The sequence below is a fragment of the Cryptomeria japonica genome, chromosome 10, assembly GCF_030272615.1.
Source record: "Cryptomeria japonica chromosome 10, Sugi_1.0, whole genome shotgun sequence".
NCBI classification, from domain to species: domain Eukaryota; kingdom Viridiplantae; phylum Streptophyta; class Pinopsida; order Cupressales; family Cupressaceae; genus Cryptomeria; species Cryptomeria japonica.
Genome location: NC_081414.1, coordinates 912,680,138 through 912,704,168, shown reverse-complemented (window position 1 = coordinate 912,704,168; position 24,031 = coordinate 912,680,138). Strand labels below are relative to the sequence as shown.

Genomic DNA, 24,031 nt, shown 5'->3' with positions numbered 1-24,031 from the left:
AAGTAGCACTATCCTGTATGTCGGATACCTCGGCAACATGTAGGGAGGTGAAGGACACCCATGAACTCTGATATATGTAAACTTTTGAAATTGGATGAACCAAGCACCATACCTCTTCACAAGCTCCTGTGCATCTAGAGATAGTCGATTGTGAATCCCACCTTGCAATATCCTAGTGATGTTCATCGTGAAGGTGTCATTGACTAACTTGTAGTCGCCTCTAGGAGGATGATGCAAATGAACATAGGAATCACAAACTCTCACTTCTCCGGGTCCTCTTCCGATCACTCCTCTATGAGGTAGCCCTGCATATTCGAAACTCCTGATCAAGGCATATATGACATATGAGCTCATGTGGAACGACTTGGTAGGCTTTAGTCTCCTCAACTGCACATCCAAGCAATGGCTAATAATTCTAGCCCAATGAATCGTTCCTTTCCCTTGGACAATCACTTGAATGAAGTAGAACATCCATTTCTCAAAATATAAGGCTTGAGGAGCCCCTGTAACTCGATTCAGCAAAGTTATCAAATCTCTGTACTCCTCCTGGAAGTCGATCCTATGTGGTGTATTGGGAATCTTGCTCAGGTGAGGATGACTTTTGAGTAGCCAATTCTTATTGATGATATTCAAGCAAGTGTCGGGATCATCTTCATACATTGACCTGGCTCCTTCTAGGCTTTTGTAAATCATATCTTTATGCTCTGGAAGATGGAGAGCCTCACTTATAGCCTCCTCTAAAAGGTAAGCCAAAGTGTTCCCTTCCTTGGATACGATCGATCTTGATTGTGAGTCATAATGGCGGGCACACTCGATCATCAGCTCATGACACTGGACTGCTGGAGGGAAACCAGCCGCCTTGATGATGCCACTTTCAATTATTCTCTTTGCGATAGGTGATGGCTTGCCAATGTAAGGGACCTCTCGAAACTTCTTCACACTGGAGTTTCCCAAGTTGGTATCTCCAATATTGCTCCACTTGGACACGATCCTGGTCTCCAATTCTTCATTCCTCTGATCTTCCTTCATGAGAGTTGGACGACTAGTAGATGCTCCTGCCTTTGGAGTTGCCATCTCGACACCTACACAACATTTCATAATTAGTAAAATATCTTGAAGAGTAGCAAGGAAGATAAAAGATATTAATTAGGAAACTTCATGATAAATCTTGACTTATCATTTCCTAATTAACTACATCAAACTTAGAATTTTCAAAACAAAGCGCAAAATTCAAATCTTCAATAATGGTGTTAAGGTGATTACGCCATACCTCCACTTGAGTACTAATTCTAAGAAATGATGCAAAAATAGGTGAATTCTCTAGGCAAAATGTAGATCAAAGTTCTCCCTCGAGCAAAATGCGCCTCCTTTAGCCTTCACAAGAATCAACTCCACCTCCTTCTAGCCTCCAACACTTGAGATAAATTCGCTCCAAATAGACCAGATTTCACACCTTCTTCTTGCTCTCCAAATTCGTACTTGAAGTAATGAGTGAATGATTGATTAAACTTGATCAAAACACCCCTATTATATAGGGTGCTCACCACTTTGCTTCCCCATAGGCCGACTTGGCAAAATAGGCCTAAAAAAATAAATAAAATTGCAAAAAGGAGAGGTCTACTTGATAAAATAAATAAAAATAAGCCCTCAAGCGCTCCATTTTTAATTTTGATTTCACAAAAATTAATTTTAAATGCCTTTACAATAAAAATTTGATTTTTCAAGGCTCAAAATTAATTTATTAAATGCCAATGTGTCTTTTATTAAATGCCAATTTAATTTAATTTTTTCAAATACTTCGAAGTTAGCAATTTTGACATCTAATGCAATTTGGAGGATATTAACGCTCAAATATGGTGAAAATAAAAAATGCTACCAACTTCGCCCTAGACCCTTGGCAAGGATCAGGAGCGAACTTTCAATTTAGGCCTTGCATTCCTCATTTTCTTGTCCAAGACTTTATCTAGGCATTAAAATAGCATTTTTAATTGGAGTCTTGAGTTTAATTTCACTTGATCTTTAGGAGGGAAGTGCATTAGGACCTTTTTCGCCCTGGACCCTTGGAGAGGGATAGGAGCGCCTTTTCACTTTTGCTCTTAATCCTTCACCTTTTATTTGTCAATTCTCGTTGTGGGGTAAGTAATGATCTCTTTCATTTGTTCCATGCATGCTCAACTTGCTTCCACAAGGCAAAATAGGTGTTCTAAAGATTTTCGCCTTGGGCCTCTAGTGAAGGACAAGAGCGACTTTAACAATTTAGGCTAGGATTATCAAATTTTGAAGTCAAATTTTTGTTCACCATGCTTTAGAAGACCTTTTCCATCTTTGCACAACCTTGCCTTAGCGTAATCTTGGAGGGAAGCTATTGGTCTTGCAAAAATCGCCCTGGACCATCAGTGAGGGTCAGGAGCGATCTTGAGTCTTTTGCACAAATTCTTAATTACCTCAACTTCAAATTACCCTCAAGGCATAAAACATCATTCTCCACTCCCTTTTGAGTGTTGGAAACAAAAAGTTATCTCGAAATGCAAGGATAGTGGGCACACTTAGAAATTTTGCCCTGGACCCTTGGTGAGGGACAGGAGCAAATTTGCAAATTGTCATCCAAATTCGTAATCCTAGTATCTCAATTCCACCTCAAGGCATTTTAAACATCATTTCAAACTTGCACCTTGGCTTAGATTTGTCCAAACTTGGAGAGAAGGGCTGGTTATTAGGTTTTTCACCCTGGTCCCTTAGAGAGGGTCAGGAGCGATTTGCAAATTCAAGTTTTATCCGTCCTTCGTTAGCCCTCCAAATTATCTTCAACGGGCAAAACACACCTTCTTCCATTCATTTAAACCACAAAACTCGTTTTGTCCTTGTCAGAAAATTGCATTTTTAGAATCTAGCTCCGTACCTTCAGTGAGGGATAGGAGCGCCTTTTGTCATTTGGATTGATTTCCTCCTTGTTGACCACTCAAATTATTTTCAATGGATAGAACATGCTTTCCTTGATCTCTTCCAATCATAAAATCACTTTGATCCTGCAAGAATAGCGCAAATTTGAAAATCAAGCTCTGGACCTTCAGTGAGGGACAAGAGCGCCTTTTGCCATCATGATCAAATCGTTCCACTTTTCATCTCGAAATTTCTTGGCTAAGGAAGATATTATCTTGTTTCATGCTATGAATAAATTCTCATGTCCAACAAGTGATAAAATAGTGTGTTCACAAGAAATTTGCCCTGGACCCTCAGAGAGGGTCAGGAGCGATTTTGTCCTTCCTAGGCAAAAATCCTTCATCTCTTTAAGCTAAAACTCCTTCAGGCGGGTGGAGAAAATCACTTGTTTTCCATTCATGTTCAACACTTGGTCCTTTTTCACTGCAAGATGAGGGAAATCAAGATTTCGCCCTGGGCCCTCAGCAAGGGACAAGAGCGATTTTTCCCTTCTCCTTCAAAATTGATCATTCTTCATGCCATCAAGTCTTCAAAAGCATCAAACCATGTCCAACCATCCTTCCTGGAGACCCTGCACAAAACAAATTAGAAAAGTCAGTGACAAATATGCCTTAAATAACATTTTCGCCCTGGACCTTCAGCAAGGGACAGGAGCGATTTTATCCTTTTTGGCTAATCCATCCAAAATTTAAATCTCCAATCACTTTACAAGGCAGAGTTAGGTCATTCTCAAGGCCAGGAACCAGTTAGCAAGCCTATCAAAAACAAGAAATTGCACTTAGGATGAATTTCGCCTTGGACCTTTAGAGAGGGTCAGGAGCGAATTTTGTGTTTCAGGCATCATCTTTCCTCCAAAATTTGATCAAAACTTACCTAGGCAAGAACACATAATTTCACTTTCAAAATGCTAACACTTAGACAAAATTTGGATTTTCAGCCCCAAAAACCCTGATTAGACCTAATCTGAGACCTATCTGACTCTCCTGACAGGCTTACCTTATTTCAACAATCTCAATCCTCGAGAGGATGCTTAATAATTTTCAAAATTTAACTGGACTCAGCTTGAATAACACCCAGAAGAAACACCTAAGGTTTAGCCCTAGCCCAGACAGACAACTCACTCACTCAAAACCCTAAAAGCAGAAAGAAGAACATGCAAAACAAAAGCGAAAAAGAGGGGGTCCCCATTCTAATGGGACGATGTGTGAAATGGTCACTAACACATCCGCAATTAAGATCACACTCTACTCAGAAGCAGAAAAAACGTGACCTTTTTTATAATGGAATTGGACTGTCTGTTTTTTTTTGGGAACCGTTGATAGAAAAAAGTATAACCAGAGCCTCTGAAATTCAATTTTATGAAAACCTTTTCAAAAAAACTATCACCCGACCGTTGAAAGTTTTCCCGACCGGTAAATTCCATCTCGATAATCCACGCTGGACTGAGCTTATAAACAACGTCAAAATGACTTCTCGACTAAGATTCCTATAGACCATGGCTCTTCAGATTTTAGGCCTACGCTCTCGAGCCCTCCATGGTTATACAAACTTTCATCAACGCTGTCAGATAACGAGGACGAGGCCTCCATCTTCTGTATTCTCAAAGGGCAGGCTTCAGAGAAAGAAAGAGCTCAAGCTCACACAAGTGCTTAACCAGAGTGATCTGACCACAGCAGAGGATGATAAATACAAAAAAAATGTTGCAATTCAATCATCTACCGTTTGTGGGTGTGGTTTTTGCAACCGAAGGCAATTAATAGGTGCTCTTGGATCGATTCCACCCTTCACTCTTTATGCTAAGGCCAATTCATCATCGTCAGACAACTCAGACCTAATTTCCAATGCCTTGGTAATTCAATGCTTTATACTTTTGGCGTGTACCAATGTTTTTAGATGTAATGGTTTAAGATGGATCGTCGTTGTTTATACAAACAAACAAATAGTAATTGAGTTCTGCCGGAATTGTCAAACGTAAATGCCACTAAGACGTAAAACAATCTGCTCTTTATGTTGTATTACTGGCTGTAATAAACTGAAATGGTACTTTGTTTTTTTGTTCTATATGTTGTATTACTGGCTGTAATATGTTTTTGAGGCCTAATTTTCAATTTTTTATAGACGGGTCATGCTCAAATGTGCCCCATGTTGTTACACTACAATGTTGTCACATGCTCACTAGGGTTATGGGCTTCCTTAAAAGGACTTGAACCTGGGTCGAGGGTTATGTTCTGCCTTATAACGAACATGAACTTGGGTGAAGCTCAATATGTTCCTCATTGCCATTTCAGCATAAAGCCTTGGCAACTGGACCTGTATTGTAAAGATATGTTCTGCTGCTATTTCTGTTCTCCTGTTCGGGTTTTCAAATCGAATTGTGCAGCTTGCTACCATTCTACTACTGCTATAGCCATTCTTGTTGCTGCTATAGGCAATGCCTAATCAGATAGGTCCAATCCTCTTGCTTGGTATGTAGAGGCAAGGCTCTTGGGATTTTCCTTTTTACTGGGCTGGAGGATTCCGCTACAATTGAGCGGAATTCCTTGGTCACTAGAATTGCCTGACATCCAGCCACTGGTGCCCTTGCTGAAGCATTTATGATAGTTAATTTCTCAACAGCCAAGCTTTCAACTTGCGTATCTTAAAAAGCATTGGTTAGCCGTTGCTCCCTGAGCTTCACCAACCTTATAGTGAAGAGGTATATCTTGAAAATTTAGTATTTTAAATCTCAATGTGGTTACCATGGAAAGTCTTTTCATCCTTTATTAGGTTCTGAAGCATTTCATAACTCTGAAATGGTGTTTGTAGCTTGAGTTCCTGTAATGGCAAAACAGCAGTTTCATGTAGATCAACCCATGGTACCATTTAGTTCATTAGGTAAGCCAAGGCAAGTAATGCCAGCCAATGTTCATTTTCTTCCCCTATGTCATGATGGAGGTATGTATGGTAGCTGATAAACTCTGGAGGAATTGATGTAGTAACTCCCAAGTGAGAAATATTACCTAGTAACTACGTTAATCCTTCTTGTTCTTCTGGTCAATTGCAAGAAAAAAATTAGTAAATCTATGTAAAATGGTTTCCTAAGCATAATCGTCAACCCTTTGGTCAGGTGAGCACTAAAGCAATGGGAAAATTTGAATCTGATCTATTCATCAATAAAAGTAGTCCCTGGTTTCTCTGATGAGCACAGCCTCAAAATCATTTGTTTTGTATACAGAATTATGACTAGTTCCTTCAATGTTTGACTAAGTTGTATCATGTTAGCAGCTCAAATTCTCTCTCAGCTAATAGATGTATATGCCATATGAAGTTCCTTCAATGTTTGACAAGTTGTATCATGTTAGCAGCTCAAATTCTCTTTCTCAGCTAATAGATGTATATGCCATATGAAGTTTGTGTTTTTGCTAACACTGAACTAGGTTTGCAGGAAGTTTTGAATGAGGTTCATCCTCCCAGACCGGCTTGGTATGAGAAGTTCTATGCCTATGTTTCAGACAAAGGAATGAAATCTTATGAGGAAGAGGTGAGTTATCACATGGACTGGTTCAGAGGTGTTCTGCTCATCTATTTTTGAAAATTTTAGAAATAAATAGTTATGTTCTAATATTAATAATCTAGTTTTGTACTTATTAAAAATCTTTGTCGTAATTTTTAGCTTCTTCATTTGAACTTGATTTTAAATTTCCGGTTGTACAGAGCAAGATTATGCTAGTCAATATTAGGAAACAGAGGAACATTACTTTTCAAAGGATGTTTGTATTATTGGGATTAACATCCTGATTTATGTCCATTTTGCATTTAGATTATTTGTACTTCATTCCCTTTGGTGCTTCTGTCTTCACTGTTGTGAAAAGGAGGTATTATACCAGAAATGAGGGCTTAGGAGTTGAATTTTGCTGTGAATTAATTATGCAACTTCGGAAAGGGATCTAAAATACACAAAGTTCATTTGAGAATTTTATTGCTAAAAACAATTTCAGTCTCGAAGGATCAAATTATTATATGCTATGTCAGGGCTTACATTATGAAGGTAGGGGCAATAATTTTAAATTAAACACCTAATAATGTCATGATTTTGGAATTTTATTTCCAAACTGAGAAGTCATTCAGGTTTGATTCTAGTGAAACGGGGTATGTACCTGCATTGAGTCCTTCCTCAAACGAGAAACAAAGCAGATTGGAGCAATTCATGAATGGAAGACAAGGCATTTGGTACTGAACTTGAGGAAGGTGGCAAGCAGTCAAAGCAGTCTACCTTTCTTTTTTTTTGATAAAAGAGAAATTTGGTATCTGTATTGAAATGTAATAGAACTTCCTATTGTTTATTTAATAGCAAAAGGCTAGCCAAGAACCAAAAGGTGATGCTTGAACATTGCTTAAAAGCATACAGTCAGTACCATAGGGTTATAAACATTGTTCCACGGCCATTGGGGATGGGGAGATGGGGGGACAGGCTTCGGGGACGGGGGGACAAAGGGAAAATGTTTTGGGGACGGGTTTCCGGGATGGGGGGACTTGGGCCTAGGGGGGAAACGCGTTTCTGTGGACCACTGGAACTTACAAAGGAAAAAAAAAATATAGAGTTTTTAAAGTTTGAACAGCAAAGCTTGTGAGTGAATGCCAAATACAAATATATATAAGAATGCTATGAGGTATACAGAAATATCATCATAAAGCTATTAAACTTTAACTGATGCACAAAAAGAAGTGTCTATAAAAGCAGCAGGTGAAACTCTAGATAACTGCCTTTGTCATGCCTTAGTCCCTCCGTAAGGGCTATGGTATAGGTTCAGATTGTTTCAACTTTTGAGCAGTATTGGGTACAATTGGAGTGAACTCCTTTGGTTGCATGTCCCTAAGAACTTCAGTGTTCATTTGAGGAGGCATATACATGAAATATTCAGTTCTATCACTATGCCCTCTAGTGGCACACTCCACGGAAGGTGCAACTAAGAAAGATTGATGCTTTGTTGCTTGGGCATTATGATACATCATCTCCTTGAGTCTTTTCTGATTTTTTCAGTAGTAAAAAATTGTTTGATGGCTTTTATCTGGTTGTGAAGACAATTGAAAATTGAAATCATGGGCTAGGAAAACAAGATAGTCCTTTTGTTCTAGGGCATGTTTTCTGAGTGATTTAATTCATTCATTTTGCTATAGAATAGTAGAGTAATAAGAACTGCTAGATTATATTGCAACAAGGCTAAATATTTATACATAGAAGAATGGTAAACCTGTGTAACAAATACAACTCACATGATACAACATCCAAACATACTGGAACAAATATCCTAAAAATACTATCAACCAATAACAAACTATAACAATAGCTCATACATGGTAGACAATTATGAAATATGCCATCATTCGCCCCTTATTACGTCATTGTTTTAAATTACTAATAAGAGAACCTTGAAAAGTGTTAAACTTCACACGTGCAAGAGGCTTGGTGAAGATGTCAGTATGTTGACCCTGAGTTGAGCAGAATTGAAGTTGAATGTTGTTCCTGAGTACGTTTTTCAATGCTCTTACAACAGTGAGGACCTTCTTCTCCACATAGCTATATCTAAGCTCATATTCTTTTAATCACTCACTGAAGAAGGCAATAGGTTGCTCCAAATTATCATTGTTCGGCTGTGTTAGGACAGCTAAGATGCTGGTTTCTCCTCTGAAGGTATAGAGGATAAAATCCCTTTCATAGTTAGGATTGATAAGGGTAGGGGCTTGTGCCATTGCTTGTTTAATCTCTTCAAAACCGGCCCTCCCCTCCTTGGTTCAACTGAAAACCAAATTTTTCTTCAACATGGAGGTGAGGGGTTTTACCATGGTGGCAAGGTTAGGAATGAACCTCCTCACAAAGTTGATTCTACCAAGGAAACTCTGCAATCCTTTCTTGTGACTGTGGAGTGGGAGAGAAAGAATAGCCTCCACTCGCTTTGGATCAATGGCTAAGCCATCCTTAGATACAATGTTTCCTAACAATCTTTCTTGATTAGTAGCAAATACACATTTGCTTGGGTTCAAGGACACACCATATTCCCTGCACTTCATGAACACTTGCTCGAGATGACCAAAATGATCAGCTGCATGCTTCGAATAAACAGTTATATCATCAAGGTATATAAGCACAAACTTCGCTAATACAATCTTGAAAGCCATGTCCATTGCTCTTTGAAATGTGGCACCTACATTGGTGAGCCCAAAAGGCATCTTACAATAAGCATAGGTACCCCACTTAGTAGTAAATGTAGTCTTGTATTGGTCCGATTCTTGGACTAAAATCTGGTTGTAGCTTAAATATCCATCCAAGAATGAAAATCTTTCTGAGCCATTGATCTTTTGTAAAATTTGCTCCATGGAGGGAAGGGTATAATGATCCTTAAGGGAGGCTCTGTTGAGGTCCCTAAAGTCTACACATAGTCTAATTTCCCCATTCTTTTTCCTTACAGGGACAAGGTTAGCCACCCAAGAGGAGTGTTTGATAGGGAAGATGATATTTGCTTCTATGAGCTTGGTTAACTCCTTTCTCATTAGTGGCTTATTTTTGGGGTTTATTGGCCTTTGCTTTTGTCTAACTGGTTTTGCATCCGGGTTTAGCTCTATAGTATGCTAGGCTAAGCTAGGGTCAAAACCCTTTAAATCTTCATAGGTCCAAACAACTGCCATCATATCTTTGACAAAGTTGAACAAAGGCTACCTGTTTGGTTGAGGAACATACCTTGTCCAAGTTTAGAGACCTACCCTCGGCAACAACAATTGGTTTGTAATTAGCCTTGTTTGTAGCTAGGTTCATCTTCTTCTTCAGTTGACCATCCGAGTTGAAAATGCCTTCCAAGGTAACTAGACCTTTAGGCAACTTGTTGAGTTGAGCTGCATGATCTGATCTCCATACTAGTCTTGTAGCATAGACTGATTCTTAGCAAAAAATTCTGCTTCATTTTGCAAGAAATTGATAATCTGCTAATCACTTTCGAATACTTGCCAATTTGCTTGATTGTCTGTGACAGCTAGCCTCACAACAAGCCTAATGTGTTGTTCCTTCTTGCTTGCAACATGCGCTAGTATGTCAAACTGAACACCAATCGCTGCAAGCCTATCAGCATGCTTGTTCTGACTCCTAGGAACGGTTGGGATGTTGAAGGCCTCGAATCCTTCAATCTAATCCCAAACCCTGGTGTTTGTATGATTTGAGTAGGTTGTTCTTCGTTATGCTTTGAGCTTTGATATGATTAACAACCAGCTCACTATCCACAAATACTTGCAAAGATTTGATCTTCCTTTTTTGCGCAAGTTGGAGGCCTTGGATCAAAGCTTCATACTCAACCACATTGTTGGTGAAACCAAAATGAAGCCTAAAAGAGAAGAAATATTTCTCCTGCTCAAGAGAAACAAGCATCACACCAACACCTACACTATTTCTGTTTCTTGAACTATCAAAAAAAATACTCCATAACCCCTTTGAATCTTCTTGTATCTTGATGAGGTTAGGAATAGGAGTATCCTCTCATGAATACAATAGGTACCAAGCCCAGTCTCTTTAGTCTCAACTAATGGATCAAACTGAAATGCATTGGCTCATTCATCTAGCAAACAATCAAGGACCTGTTGTGACGTTTTCACACATCACCCAATTGCAAATGGGGACCCCTTAATTTTTAGGCCCACTCGGTCTTTTGTTTTGGTTTTTGGGGGTCTTTTCGCGACAGTCTTGTTGACGTGTTTTTTATGACGGCGTCCAACACAGATTAAAGTTGCCCAACGGTCACTTCACTCTCTCTTGATCAAAGTACGATTGCATGCTGATATATTTGGAGAATCAGACAATCGACTCCAAGGTTCCTTTATGCTATAGATGTGACTCAGTTGGCTGATATGATTGCTGGTAATCCAAGGGGGCCTTACGTATGTCAAAGAAATTTGTGCAAGCTCAAGAATTTATTGACGGGGATGATTTGCAATAAAGCTCTAAGTTTTAGATTTTAGATTTCGAAATATGCAGAAAGTAAATAGGAATAGGGCAGAGGGAAACTAAACTAAAGGTAATCTAACCCTAGGAACAAGGAGACGGGATAACTTGTGCAAAATCCAACTGCGCTTCGCTTCGCCAGCAAAGCACAACTTACATGAAGGCGGTGCAATCTTCAAGGGGAGTGCTAAAGATTTTCAAATCGTCAAAAGAAACCATCGAATAGAACAATCTCTTCTAACAATCGAAGTTGAACATACACATATAACGAGGCTCAGACTAACTTTGCACGGTATGCAACAATCAGCTGCACACCAAAAGTATGAGCAAGAACTTGGCAACAAGCGATCCTATCAAATCTAGTTCATCTAATAGCATGAAAACAAATCTAATCTATGAAGAGAACGAGACCATGCGAGTTCCAAAACAACACAAGAACACACCAACAATTGAACAATGTATTAAGTGTTTGCTTCAAAAACTCCTAGCAACAATCTCTGACGATAGTCTCTCTCCCTTACAAATGAGGGGGTCACCTCCTTATATAGGCCTCAAAGCCCAGATTACATGCAAAACCCTAATTAGGGTTTGCCCTAAAGATTCCCCACTCAGGATGCAACAAGGTGGGAATCTGCATTAAATAACCCATTATGCCCACTTACAATAAATTTAAAAAAGGGCCTGAAATAGCGCCCATGATGATGATCATGCCCGGAATATAACTAACGTCATCATAAATTCCCATCACTCTCCAAGCGACGACGACGTGCAAAAAGAATTCGTCATAAAACCATTACGAGGGGACGACATGCAAGAAGATTCCCTCATCCTGGGGTGGCATGCGTTGACCGGCCACCGCGCCTAGTCAATGTTTCCTTCAGCCATAAATACGCCATTATTGTTCAGTCAAAAGATTTTCGTCCAAAAATGAACGACCATTATCTCGCTCATTAATGGCGTATGCAATGAACCTATTGACGACGGCCTCCAATTCTTCGATGGAGACACTTGTCACATTCTCGATGTTGAATTCCATCAAGGCAATCTCCTCTTCACTTCTGGAAAAGAAACTTTCCCAATCCGCCATGGCTTCCTGTGTTTTCTTCATCATACCGGAAAATGAAGAAACATTTGCAAAATGTTCCTTAGGAAATGAACCAACAAAGAAGAAATCATGCAACTGGAATTTCAAGGAATTCACTGTTATTCCCCCATCCCCGAGTTTCCTTGAAAATAAAGCTTCCATGGCACTGAGGATTTCTTCCTGTATCCCTCTGATAGATTCCTTCAAGGTGACAGAATCAATGCTGAATTTGTCAAGGGTGTTCTTCCCTGAACAGATGGCATAGAACCATCGGGGAAAGTCATAGGCTTCATTCTCCTGGATTACTTTCCCGTCTACCAGTGTTTGCCTTGGGGTCCTCATCAGAGCCCTGAGTCGGGAAATGGTTAAGTCTTGGTAGACATCAACATCTTCCCATAGTCCTTCTGCCGTTTCCAACCTACTTAGGAGGGCCACGAATCTCGAATGGAGCTGAGCTAGATCTTCTACAAATTTCCCTGCCTCAACATAAACCTCTTCTACCCATTCTCGGGAATTCTGTGCCATTGCCTTTGTAAGTTTTGCATCATCAATTACTTCCTTGGGAAGGAAGGGAGGGGGAGTGGATGAAGGACCTGCTTCCCTGAGGGGTTTCTTGAAACTCCTGACATACTGGCATAGAAGTCCGTTTTCCTCCTTCAGCCGCTTACATTTTTCTTTTGACTTCAGCAATTTCTCCTTCATGGCAAAGGAAGAATCGTCGAAATCTCCCATTACTTGACCGGTGGAAGCATGGCCAAGATCCACCTGCCTGTTGACGTAATCTTCTTGCCTAATCTCACTCCTATCCTTGTCCACCGCAGGTTCAGCAATGTGCAAGGTCCGGGCTCCGGATTCTTCTCTGACTACCTTGGAAAAATTTCGGGGGGTTTTTCTTTCCGGTGGCTGATCCATCCTCTTCAATAATTCCTCTAATTCCTGAGCAGGATTGGGCTCCCCTCCTGCTTCATTTCCCAATCTGCCTACCAACCAATCTGGCGCGGGGATGGAATGGCTGTAGTCCTCTGCATGCTCTCGTTCTTGAGATTCCTCTTCCATTTCGCCAAGGATAGTCTCTATGAAATTATCCTGGCGAACCTCTTCCAGATGCGGGGAAATTCCTTGTCTCTGACTTCTTGGCTGATGATGGCCCTGTGAAGCATTGATGCTAAGTATATCAGGTGCTCGAACGTTCCCTGGAAGTGGGCCTGCGGGATGTGGGAACATTTCTACTTCTTGCATGCTTGCGGAGCTGACTGGTGAATGTTCCCTTCCTGTCCTTGTTCTCTTTTGTGGAGGCTCCTCCTGCTGGGCTTCCTGCTGAATCTCGCGTGGGACTTCCTGTTGGGTATCTTTTGTCTTTGTTACCCTTGGCCTCTTTGGGGCACTTTTTCCTTTGTCTATCCAGGCCTCTCTTCCTGCCTGACCCTGTGAAGAGTCTTCAGTTGCCTCGTTGTGAGAATCCAGATTTCCCATCAGCTAGTATGTCAGAGGGACATGGTTTTCAACCAACTTTCTTGTCTGCCTGTCAATCCAGTGCTTAGTGAATTTTAGCACTGGCCTAGCCAAAATGTTCAAATCATCTACCTCAGGCTTTGACCAATCTGGTAGCAGGATAGGTTGATCCTTTATCCTCTCGAATTCGGGTTGCATCAAATCTGTGTCTTCCTTCACCTGGTCTGGCACCTGATGGATCTCACTTATTCTGATGGTGTCGAGGGGCAGTCTCGAGTGCATTCTTCTCCGGACCTCAAAGTCATCCTCGCCACCGACCCAGTAATCCTCCAAGTGAAACCTATGTATGAATTTGACACCGGCAACCTTCCTGATCTGGCTGTAAGGATCATATTGGGCCTTGGAAGTGTAAAATGGTAGGCGGTAGAATGCCAGTTCGATTGCTGCACTTTCAGCGGCCTCCAATCCTGGGCATATCTCCATGAAATCCCCCAAGACAACTGGAAATTCAATAGATTGCTTCTTCTTCTTCTTCTGCAGCTGATCGTAGGCAGTCAATTGCCTCATGAGCTCGAGCAATATAAGCTTATCCGACGGATATCTAGGCAATTTGTAAGACTGGAAGGAGAAACCTTGCGTCTTGATGTAGGTGAACTTGGGGAACTGTAGGAATGCGGCGCCATACTTCTGGACCAAAGCACTTGCTTGCGGAGACAACCTCATGTGCAACTTATTTTGCATAAGTCGCGTCAGGTACATGGTGAAGGTGTCATTCGCCAATTTGTAAGAATTCACGTTGTGGAGATGTAGCTGAGGATAACATTCATGCACCTTTAGCTGAGCTGGCCTGCAGCCCATGATTCCTCTTGCTGGCAGCCCATCGAATCCACCCCTTCGTGCCAACATATAGAATAGGTAGGAACTCATGAAAAAGGACTGAGACCTTTTCTCCTGCAGGTTCTTCATTTGTTCGTCCAAGTAGTGGCTGATCAATCTAGCCCAGTCGATCAGTGTATTAGAATTCATGATCTCACCAATGTAATAGAACATCCAAGGCTCGAAGTTCACCGAGTGTGAGCATCCCATTACTCTGCTCAGCATCTTTATCATGTCCACATATTCCTGCTTGAACTCGAAGATTGTGAGAGTTTTGGGCATCTTGGAAACGTGTACTCTAGGCTTCAGCAACCATTGCTTGTTGATCAAATCAGCACCTTTGGCGGGGCCTGCTTCATAGACTGCTTGAGCTCCGCTGCTGGTCCTGTACGTCATGGAGTAATATGAAGGGATTCCGAAGGCTTCGCCAATTGCTTCTGGAGTCAAAGTTGCCAGTAACTTGCCGTTTGGCGTTGAGATCATCTTCCGCTCCAAGTTGTAATGCGCTGCACATTCCAATACTAGATCTGGGCATTGAATGGCGGGAGGAAAGCCAGCTGCTGCAGCTATTCCGCTTCTCACAATTTTGACAGCTATCGGAGATGGATTGTGCCCTGCAGTTCCGAACATCCTTATCTTGAATGCAGCCCAGTTGAACGTGCCGAAGTTGGTATCACTGATCTCTTCCCATCTTGAATTCAACCGAGAATGGGGAAGAAGACCCTTCATTTCTGCTTTGATCATTGCCTGCCTGGACATAGTAGCTGTCCTGCTAGGTTCTGCCATCTTGGGAATACTTCGAAATGATGAAATAGAGACTAAGTATAAAAACTTTTCACTTCTTTACTCTTCCTTTCCTGAATCTTGCACGTGAAAAATGAAATGTTTTTTTTTCAACTTATATAGAATTCCCAAGAGGTATCAAATTGGTAATTGCATTTATGGCGCATCATACTTTCCTTAATCACCCGACATGCAAGGCAGTTTCCCATGCGCGTGAGTTCAAATTTAGAACCTTCCTTAAATGCTCCCAGTCATGCGTCATACTTGGAAGATTCCTCCTGCCAACTCGTTGATTTCATACTTTCCAATTTTGGAGGGAGATTGCAGGATCTTTCTCGGGATTTGCTCAATTCCACTCTGACTTGTCATCTCGTGCTGTCGAAGGAACTTTCCCGGCTTTTCTCCATATCCCTATTTTTAGGGATCTTCCTAAATTTTAGGAGTCAGGTTCATTGGACGGGGAATTTCGTCCTGATTCGGAATCTATAAAAATTTCTATATTTGGCCGGGATCTGATGTCTAAAAATAGCATATTTGAAAATTCGCCCGAGGGGAATTTCTGCTTTTCATTCCTCCTTGACTTCTTGAATTCCGTGCCTTAGGCAAAATTTCCATTTTTCTGCTTGGGTGAAATTTTGCCATGCCAAGGATTCATGAATTTCCCACTTGTGAATACCTTCATGGATTCAGGCCCCAGACTAGACCTGGGCGCATTTTGGCTCTGTTCATGGAGAGGCGGAATATTGCACTTGTGAATTCATCCTTGGTTTCAGCGCCCCAGACCTGACTTGGGCGCATTTTGCACATGTCCATGGAGAGGTGGAAAATTCCACTTGTGAATGTCTTCTGGATTTCAGCGCCCCAGTCAAGACCTGGGTGCATTTTGCACATGTCCATGGAGAGGCGGAAAATTGTACTTGTGAATGTCTTCTTGATTTCAGTGCCCCAAACCTGACCTGGGCGCATTTTGCACATGTCCATGGAGAGGCAGAAAATTGTACTTGTGAGTGTCTTCTTGATTTCAGCGCCCCAGACCTGACTTGGGCGTATTTTGCACATGTCCATGTAGAGGCGGAAAATTGTACTTGTGAATTCATCCTTGGTTTTGGCGCCCCAGACCTGACCTGGGCGCATTTTGGCCATGTCCATGGAGAGGCGAAATTTCCTGCTTGCGAATGTCTTCCAGACTTAGAACATTTTGACCTTCCACTTTAGGGATGATTCTCCAAATTTAGCCATTTTAGACCCTTGCCTGTCTGCTTTCAACTTTCCAGATTTAGAAGCGATTGTGCATGTTGACTCTCCATTGTTTGCTAGCCTGATCCTGCCACAAATAGACTTTCCCGAAATAGAAACTTTCCAAAATGTCAGAGTTAGAGCCCAAGACAGGGCGTAGGATGACTTACTAAAAATAGAAATTTACTAAAAATAGAAATTACTAAAAATAGTAAGTTTGATTTTTGGCAAAATGGTGACATTCTGGGACTCGAAAAAATCCCTAAAAAATAGGGACTTTCTAGAAATAGAAAGTTACTTCATTTGGGCTCAAATTTTGCTGGGAGGTCCCCTAAAGGGTCCCGACTCCAGTCGTATGCTTAGTTTTTCCGAAACCCTAATAGGAACCCCTAAAATCTAGGATAGAAGGCAAAACCCTAGAAAAGGACAAAACAGGCCCTAGACCTCACAGAATTTGCTTGACAGAGAAGCAGATTAACCCCAACTGACTCCCAAACACCCGTAACGTGGAGAGATTGAAGAGATTGCCACAAACACACACAAAAACAAAAGCCAAACGACCAAAAGGGCCTAAAAGCAAAGGGGGGTCCCTATTTGGGATGGGGTGATGTGTGATTAGGTCACAACAAGTCTCTCCAATCTATCTGCTTTGCAAGTGTTTGGGGGTTAAATTGGTCAAGTCTGCTTTTTCGTTTGGGTGAATTTGATGAAGTGTAGGACTCGTTTTGTTAATTTTAGGGTTTCCGCCTTCAGTCCTAAATTTTAGGGGTTTCTTTTAGGGTTTTGGAAAAGCTGAACTTAGAACTGGAATTGTGACCCTTCAAGGAACCTCCCAGTAAAATTTGAGCGAATTCTGAGCACTTACTATTTTTAGTAAGTTTCACTACCTCTTGGATTGGTCTAATTTTGCCAAAAAATCAAACTTACTATTTTTAGTAATTTCTATTTTTAGTAAGTTTCTATTTTTAGTAAGTGCTTTTCTGACCTATTTTGCCCAAACCTTGACATTTTGAAACACTTACTATTTGGGAAAATCTATTTTTGGCAGGTTCTTTACAGGAAAACACTGAAAACTGAACATCCTTGAAGACGCTGAAGATAGAATGTTCCTGAAGATCATTTCTAAATCCGGAAGAGTCAGAAGGCAGACAAGTTGGCTCAAAAAAATGGTTAAGTATGGAACTCCTATTCTAGAAGAGGAAAGCATGCAAAATCATCCAAGTCTAGAAATTCGCATCAATCCATCAAGGTCATCCTGATCCGAAAATGGCCTGAAATTTGACTGTCTGAAAATTTGAAAGATCTTCCAAAATCCAAAATTTGCATTATGATTCCTAAGGACCTGAAACCACTCTCAAACATCTTGACAATATATATGAAATATAACATTTAAGTATAAGAAAGGAAAAAGACATATTGAAATGCCACTTATACTTAAATGTTATATTTCATATATATATTCTTATAAAGGAAGATTCCTCCATGGTCAAAATTCCTTCCTCCTAGCAAAAATCTGCCCAAGACATCTGCATGGCGCCAAAGTAAGGTCAACGTGGAAAATGGAAACTATTGTGAATTCCATGACAAGGTAAAAAATCCGCCCAAGAAGGTCATAGGGCGCCAGAATGAGGTGACCTTGGAATTCATTGAAATGCATTGAATCCTTGGCAAGCACAAAATTCCGCCCTACTCCTCAGGAGGGTGCCAAATAGAGGGAGTCAGGGAAGAATGGAAAAGGTTCAAAATTCCTCCTTCAATGAAGAATTGTGCCTATGAGTAATGGAGGGCACCAAATAGAGGGAGCCAGGGAAGGTGAAGAAATTTGATGAATTCCTCCTTTGAGTCAAAATCCCATCCATGCTAGAAGTAGGATTCCAAGAATCAAATTCTTCCAAGGCTTGGAAATGATGAATTCCACCATGAAGAGTGAATTCCACGCCTGAGCTGGAAAATTGAAAATTTGTGTAAGGCATGAAAATCCAAAGGTCAAGGAGGAAGGAAAAACAGAAATCCCCTCGGAATGTTTTTTGAAATTTCCATTTTTAGACACCAAATCTTATTAGAATCCGATTTTTTTTGCAGATTTGGACTCGTGAGAGAATTCTCTCTCTCTTGGACCCAGGTCCTAAATTTTAGGAAAGTTCCTAAAAAATAGGAATTGTGGAAAATTGATGGAAAATCTCCCTGCGGACGTGATGAATTTAAAGAGCACAAAAAATTCCTTCCTCAAAGAACAAATTTCCAGAATTTTTCTTATGTTCCAAAATGTACCCAAGGTTGGAAGCAAAACGTAAAAATCAAGGTTCGGGAAGAAAGGTTCAAAATTCAAAAAAATTCCTTCCTCGGAAGAATTGCGCCCAAGAAGAAGAAATTCCAGGTTAGTGGAAAACTTGACTAAGTGATGGTAATTCCTTCCTTCACGACAGAATTCTTGGAAAAGGTGAAAATTTGGCTGTGTCGGAAATTCCTTCCTTCAGGACAAAATTCCAGGAAAGGTGAAAAATTGACCAAGTGTTTGAAATTTCTTCCTTCAGGACATAGTTCTTGGAAATCATGAAAATTGGCTAAGGCATGAAGAATTTCCTTCCTCAGGGGTAAGGAACAAATTTCTTTCCAAAGGAGAATTCCTTCACAACATGAATTCCATGTCGGGATGATTTGAAGGTGAAAAAAACAATCTCTAAGGCAAGGAAGAAATCAAGGATGAATTGAACAAGAAATTTCCCCCCAAGAAAAAAATTGAAAAATCCATTCTCGGGCATCAAGAATCATCCGAATTTGAACATGATGGTAGACTTGGAGTCGTGAGGATATTTTCTCTCTCCTGGACCGTGGAACCCTAATTTGGAAATTTTCCTAAAAAATAGGAAATGTACAGAATTGATGAATTATCTTCTCCAAGACAAGGAAAATTCAAAATCTTAGGAAAATTCTTCCCAGATAAAGTTTTCTCTCTCCAAGGGTTTCTCTCCAAGTGGCAGCCGAGTGAACGCATGAAGAATTAATGGAGCATCTTTTGCTTGTAGTCGTCACATTTGAGGCATTATGGCAGATTCCTTTTGCATGTAGCCATCACATGTGGAGGTGATGGTGCATTTATGACATGATGGGGCAATTTTTGCATAGAGGAATATTCAATGCATTTTGGGCAAATTTAGTGAGGAGTGGCGCATTTAATGCATTCTAGTTACCAATTGTAATGGGTTGGAATTAATTGTATATGGGCTTAATGGGTGTTAAATGGTGATTCCCACCTTGTTGCATCTTGAGTGGAGAATCTTTTAGGGAAAACCCTAATTAGGGTTTGCATGTAATCATAGCTTGAGGCCTATATAAAGGGGTGACCCCCCCTCATTTGTAATGAGGTGGGAGACTTGTATGAAATTGTTGCGATAAGTTTTGAGATAATAACAATGAAGCATTGTTCTCTGATGGTGTCCACTTAAGTTATTTTTTCAAAGCTTGCATGGTTTCACCTTCCTCACTTAGATTAGAAATAGTAAAGTGCTTTGATTTCAATGGAGAATGTAATGGTGTCTGATGAATTTCCATGGTTCATACTTTTTGCATCTTGTTGATTGTAAGTTGCAGTGTAAAGTTAGCCCGAGCCACTAAACTTGTGCTAAGTTCGGTTGTGGACGGTCGTTTGGATTGCACCGTGTTGGGTATTCAAATGCACTTTCTCAATATGAAAATCCTTCATCATCCTCAGAAGATTGCACCAGTTCTTGCGGAGTTGTAGTTAAACTTGGCGAAGCAGAGCTTGGTTTATTTGGAATTTGTCCACCAGAGCACTATTCATTGTTATCACTGCCCTTAGGAGTAGATTTAGATCCTTCTAAACCGTTTCCCCTTTAAATTCCTGTTCATTCCAGTTGAGTTTGTTCAAAGCAGAAGCATCACCAAATTGCTATATCTGATGATGAAGTTCCATGCCACAACAAAGAAGTGAAAGAATGATGCAAACCATAGTTGAAAATCTCGGACTCGCCTCGGACTCGGCAAACCAAAATTTTGGACTCGGACTCGGACTCGTGAAAGACTCGCGAAAGACTCGGCAAAGACTCGGCAAAAAAAAAAAACCGTAGTTTTACAAAAAAACATAAAGAAATTAATGCATTTAGAGAACATAAGTGCCATAATTGAAACATTACACATGTCATATGATCTACAAAGTACAAACACGCAATATTTGAAATTTCATCATTCATGGCAGCATATTCAAGTTTCAAGTTTCAACTCTAAAATGTATAATACTATAATGGCAGCATAAGTATATAAATGTTCACAAAATTACATATAATGATATGTCCAAGTCCAACTGCAAATGTGAAAAACAGCAATGTGAATGAACAAACCAAAGAGAAGACTACATCTTCCTCTTTGTATTTTTCCTAATATAGCTCAATTTTTCAGGCCTTGAGCTAGAAGTAGTAGCAGTGGGTGTTGTGGTATCTAAATGGTGAGATGATTCTTCTTCAAAGTCATAGTCCTCATCATCATCCTCATCTTCGTCCTCATCTTCATCCAATCTTGCTCTTTCTGCATCTTGTGCTGCTCCTCTCTCTATTTCTGTAATTTCTTCTTCGGTAAGGAGGACATCATCACCATCATTTTGTTCATTCATGGTCCAATCACCATATGGATCAATTTCATCCAAGTCAATGGCCTCATGTGAAACACCCTCCACCTGTCTAACTCGAAGGCGAAGGTTGTACCGAACAAATACTAGATCATTGAGCCGCTTTTGTGACAATCTATTTCTCTTCTTTGTGTGAATGCTTTCAAAGACACTCCAATTTCGTTCACACCCAGAAGCACTGCATGGCTGAGACAAAACACGGATAGCTATCTTTTGAAGATTAGGCGTGCCGGCACCATAATTCTCCCACCATAAATCTACAAAAAACATTTAGAAATATTAGAATTGAGAAAAAAATGTAACAATCAAGTTTGTAGGTTTTTTCTTGCACTATTGAACTAAGTTACTAAATGTTTTACCTGGTTGTTGTTTTCCTCTCCTATCAATTGCTAGTTGTGATGAGAAGAGTCTCCCCTCTGCACTTTTGTAGATCTTGAACAATGGAATGAACATTTCCAAATTCAGAAATAGATACTAGATAGTCAAAGTGTCAAACTCAAATTCAATAATGAACATTTCCGAATTCATAAATAAAGATAGAGCAATTGCAAATGTCAAATCTCACCTCCAACTCATCAAGAACCTTGTCTCTCAACTCAGGATCAGGTGTCATCTTATCAATGCATGTAATAACACCTGCCATGACCTCCTCATCAGCCCTAAATGAATCAGAGAAGTAGAATTTCGGGTTCAAAAAGTAGGCGAAGGCATGTATCGGTTGGTGGAGTTGGTTTGTCCACCTACGATCAATGATGCGCCAAAAGATTTCACATTTTCTTGCATTTCCACGATAGTAATGTGAAATGGCCTCTTTGGCCCTATCCATGGCCTCATAAATGAAACCCATTGGCATGCCCTCTCCATCCACCATACGAAGAACCCTCACCAAAGGTTCTGTCACCTAAAAAAATTAAAACAAATTTTAAATTAATACAAAATCAACCCCTAAAAAATAAAATCAGCAAATAGACAAGATTGTATAAACTTTACTTTTGTGTTTGTTACTTACCGCAGTCAACTCCTCTCCACTTTTATTGAACCCATCATCAAAAACAATGGTCACAATCTTCTCTGCTTCAGGTCTTTTGGAGTATGCAGACCCCAACCAAGCATCTGACACAAACATCTGCTTAAGATGAGGAATGGCACTAAGAATGCTCTGCAAAGTGATGAAGTGGCTAGCAAATCGTGTCACTCCAGGTCGCACAAGGTCCTTGCCATTTGTGTATTTTCTCATCAAAGCAAGCACCCAAGTATGGTTGTAGATGAATTTGGTGACACTTTTTGCATCTTCAACCACCTTCTTCACCCATCCAATCTTCCCAATGTCCTCTAGCACCAAGTCCAAGCAATGTGCAGCACAAGGACTCCATGTAATAGAAGGATGCCTCTGCATAAGCATTCTACCTGCAGATACATATGCAGCTGCGTTGTCCGTGATAATTTGGACAACATTCTCAACTCCAACTTCTCGAACCACACCATCCAACAGATTACACAAAGTCTCTGCATTTTTTATTTCATTTGAGGCATCAACAGACTTTATGAATACCATTGCACCATTTGAAGCCACCAAGAAGTTGAGAAGAGTCCTATTCCGTCCATCTGTCCATCCATCAGATAAAATGCTGCATCCTTTTCTCTTCCAATACCTTTTTTGATCATCAACCACACCTTCTGTATTTTTCACAGCTTTCTCTAGCAATGGCCCACTGAAGTCATGACCTGTTGGGGCCTTAAACCCCTTACCCGCCACTGTACATGCATTAACAAAACTTTCCCAATACACATTGTTTGCTGCATTGAAAGATAGATTATTGTAAAACCAAAAGTTTGAAGCTGCTATCCGTGCTTGTTCATGCTTCTCTTTATTCCATCCTGTACCTTCAAGTGAAGGTTGTGCACCTGGAACATTGCGTGGTACAAAAAAATTAGGGTCTGATCTAACAGGATTGCCACTAGCCTCACCCTCATTGTCACCAAAAGATGAAAGTGACAGACGACCCCGACTATGACCAATGGGACCCGAAGTGGACAATGTGGGATTCATTGCAGCTGCTATGGCTTCCTTTGTTTTTTGCCTTTCTTCCTTATGCATATCATTCTCAGCAAGAATGGCCTTCATCTCTCTAATAATTTCAGGAGTTGATTTGGGGCATGCCTCCACACCATATCCAGGTATTTGTGCAAGGTGGTATTTTAATCTATTGATTCCACCAGTCATCCATCTTGTGCATTCGGTGCAAGTGACCTCCCCCTTTTTGCTTCCTGCAATCCCATATTTCCAAGCTTTATCTCTTTGTCTTCCTGACCTTGGGGTTGCCCTTGGAGTTGAACTTGCCATTGCTGATTTAACATGAAAAAAAAAAATCAGCAGGGTTTTATGGAAAATCAACAAAAAAAATGACAATGAATCATTTGGGAAAAATAGCATTCAAAAACAAGAAAAAAAAAAGAGGAAATAACTTAGGAAAGAAAATAGAAAAAAATTTGGCAGCATATCCCCTTGTTTTTCAAGATTTTTTTCAGTTTCAAAACAATGAAATGATTCAAATGAAAAAAAAAAAGAAAGAGAAAAATCCTTACCTAGATCTCTCTTGCTGATTTTTCCTTCTTCCCTCTACTCCTCCAAACCCTTCTAACCTGCTCCAGCCAAAAAAAACCCAAATTGAAGTCAAAAAATGAAAAAAAAAAGTGGTTTTAACCCCCACGGGCGCGTTTTTTCTGGGCCCGCGAGTCCCTGTGAAAGACTCGCGAGTCCGAGCGAAAGACTCGTGCGAGTCTTTGCGAAAGACTTGCGAGTCTTTCGCAGGGACTCGCCTGGACTCGCCACGCGAGTCCTAGGCGAGTCGACTCGGCTCGCCAAAGGACTCGCGAGTCCGTGGCGAGTCCGAGGCGAGTCAAAGAGTTTTAAAACTATGATGCAATCGTAAGGCCCCTTGGATTACCAACAATCACATCAGCCAACTGAGTCACGCCCACGCATTGAAGGAACCTTGGAGTTGATTGTTTGAACTTCTTGCAATCTTAGCATGCAATCGCACTTTGATCAAGA

At 40.6% G+C, this 24,031-nt stretch overlaps 2 protein-coding genes across 2 annotated transcripts in view; one reads left to right on the top strand and one right to left on the bottom strand.

Moving 5' to 3' along the window:
• The first annotated feature begins 4,252 nt into the window (after nt 1-4,252).
• Nucleotides 4,253-24,031, top strand: part of LOC131050451 (uncharacterized) — a 183,963-nt gene continuing 164,184 nt past the window's right edge. The window contains exons 1-2 of the mRNA XM_057984634.2: nt 4,253-4,789; nt 6,365-6,460. Coding sequence (XP_057840617.1) covers nt 4,436-4,789; nt 6,365-6,460 — 450 coding nt within the window. The 5' untranslated portion in view covers nt 4,253-4,435. The remainder of the gene's footprint in view (nt 4,790-6,364; nt 6,461-24,031) is intronic.
• On the bottom strand, nt 15,777-22,921 carry LOC131050465 (uncharacterized). The gene is made up of 6 exons (XM_059213635.1): nt 21,986-22,921; nt 21,542-21,877; nt 21,336-21,408; nt 20,872-21,233; nt 16,351-16,436; nt 15,777-16,263 (listed from the first exon to the last, which is right to left on the bottom strand). The coding sequence occupies exons 1-6, from the start codon at nt 22,529-22,531 to the stop codon at nt 15,777-15,779; spliced, it is 1,890 nt and encodes a 629-aa protein (XP_059069618.1). The 5' UTR covers nt 22,532-22,921.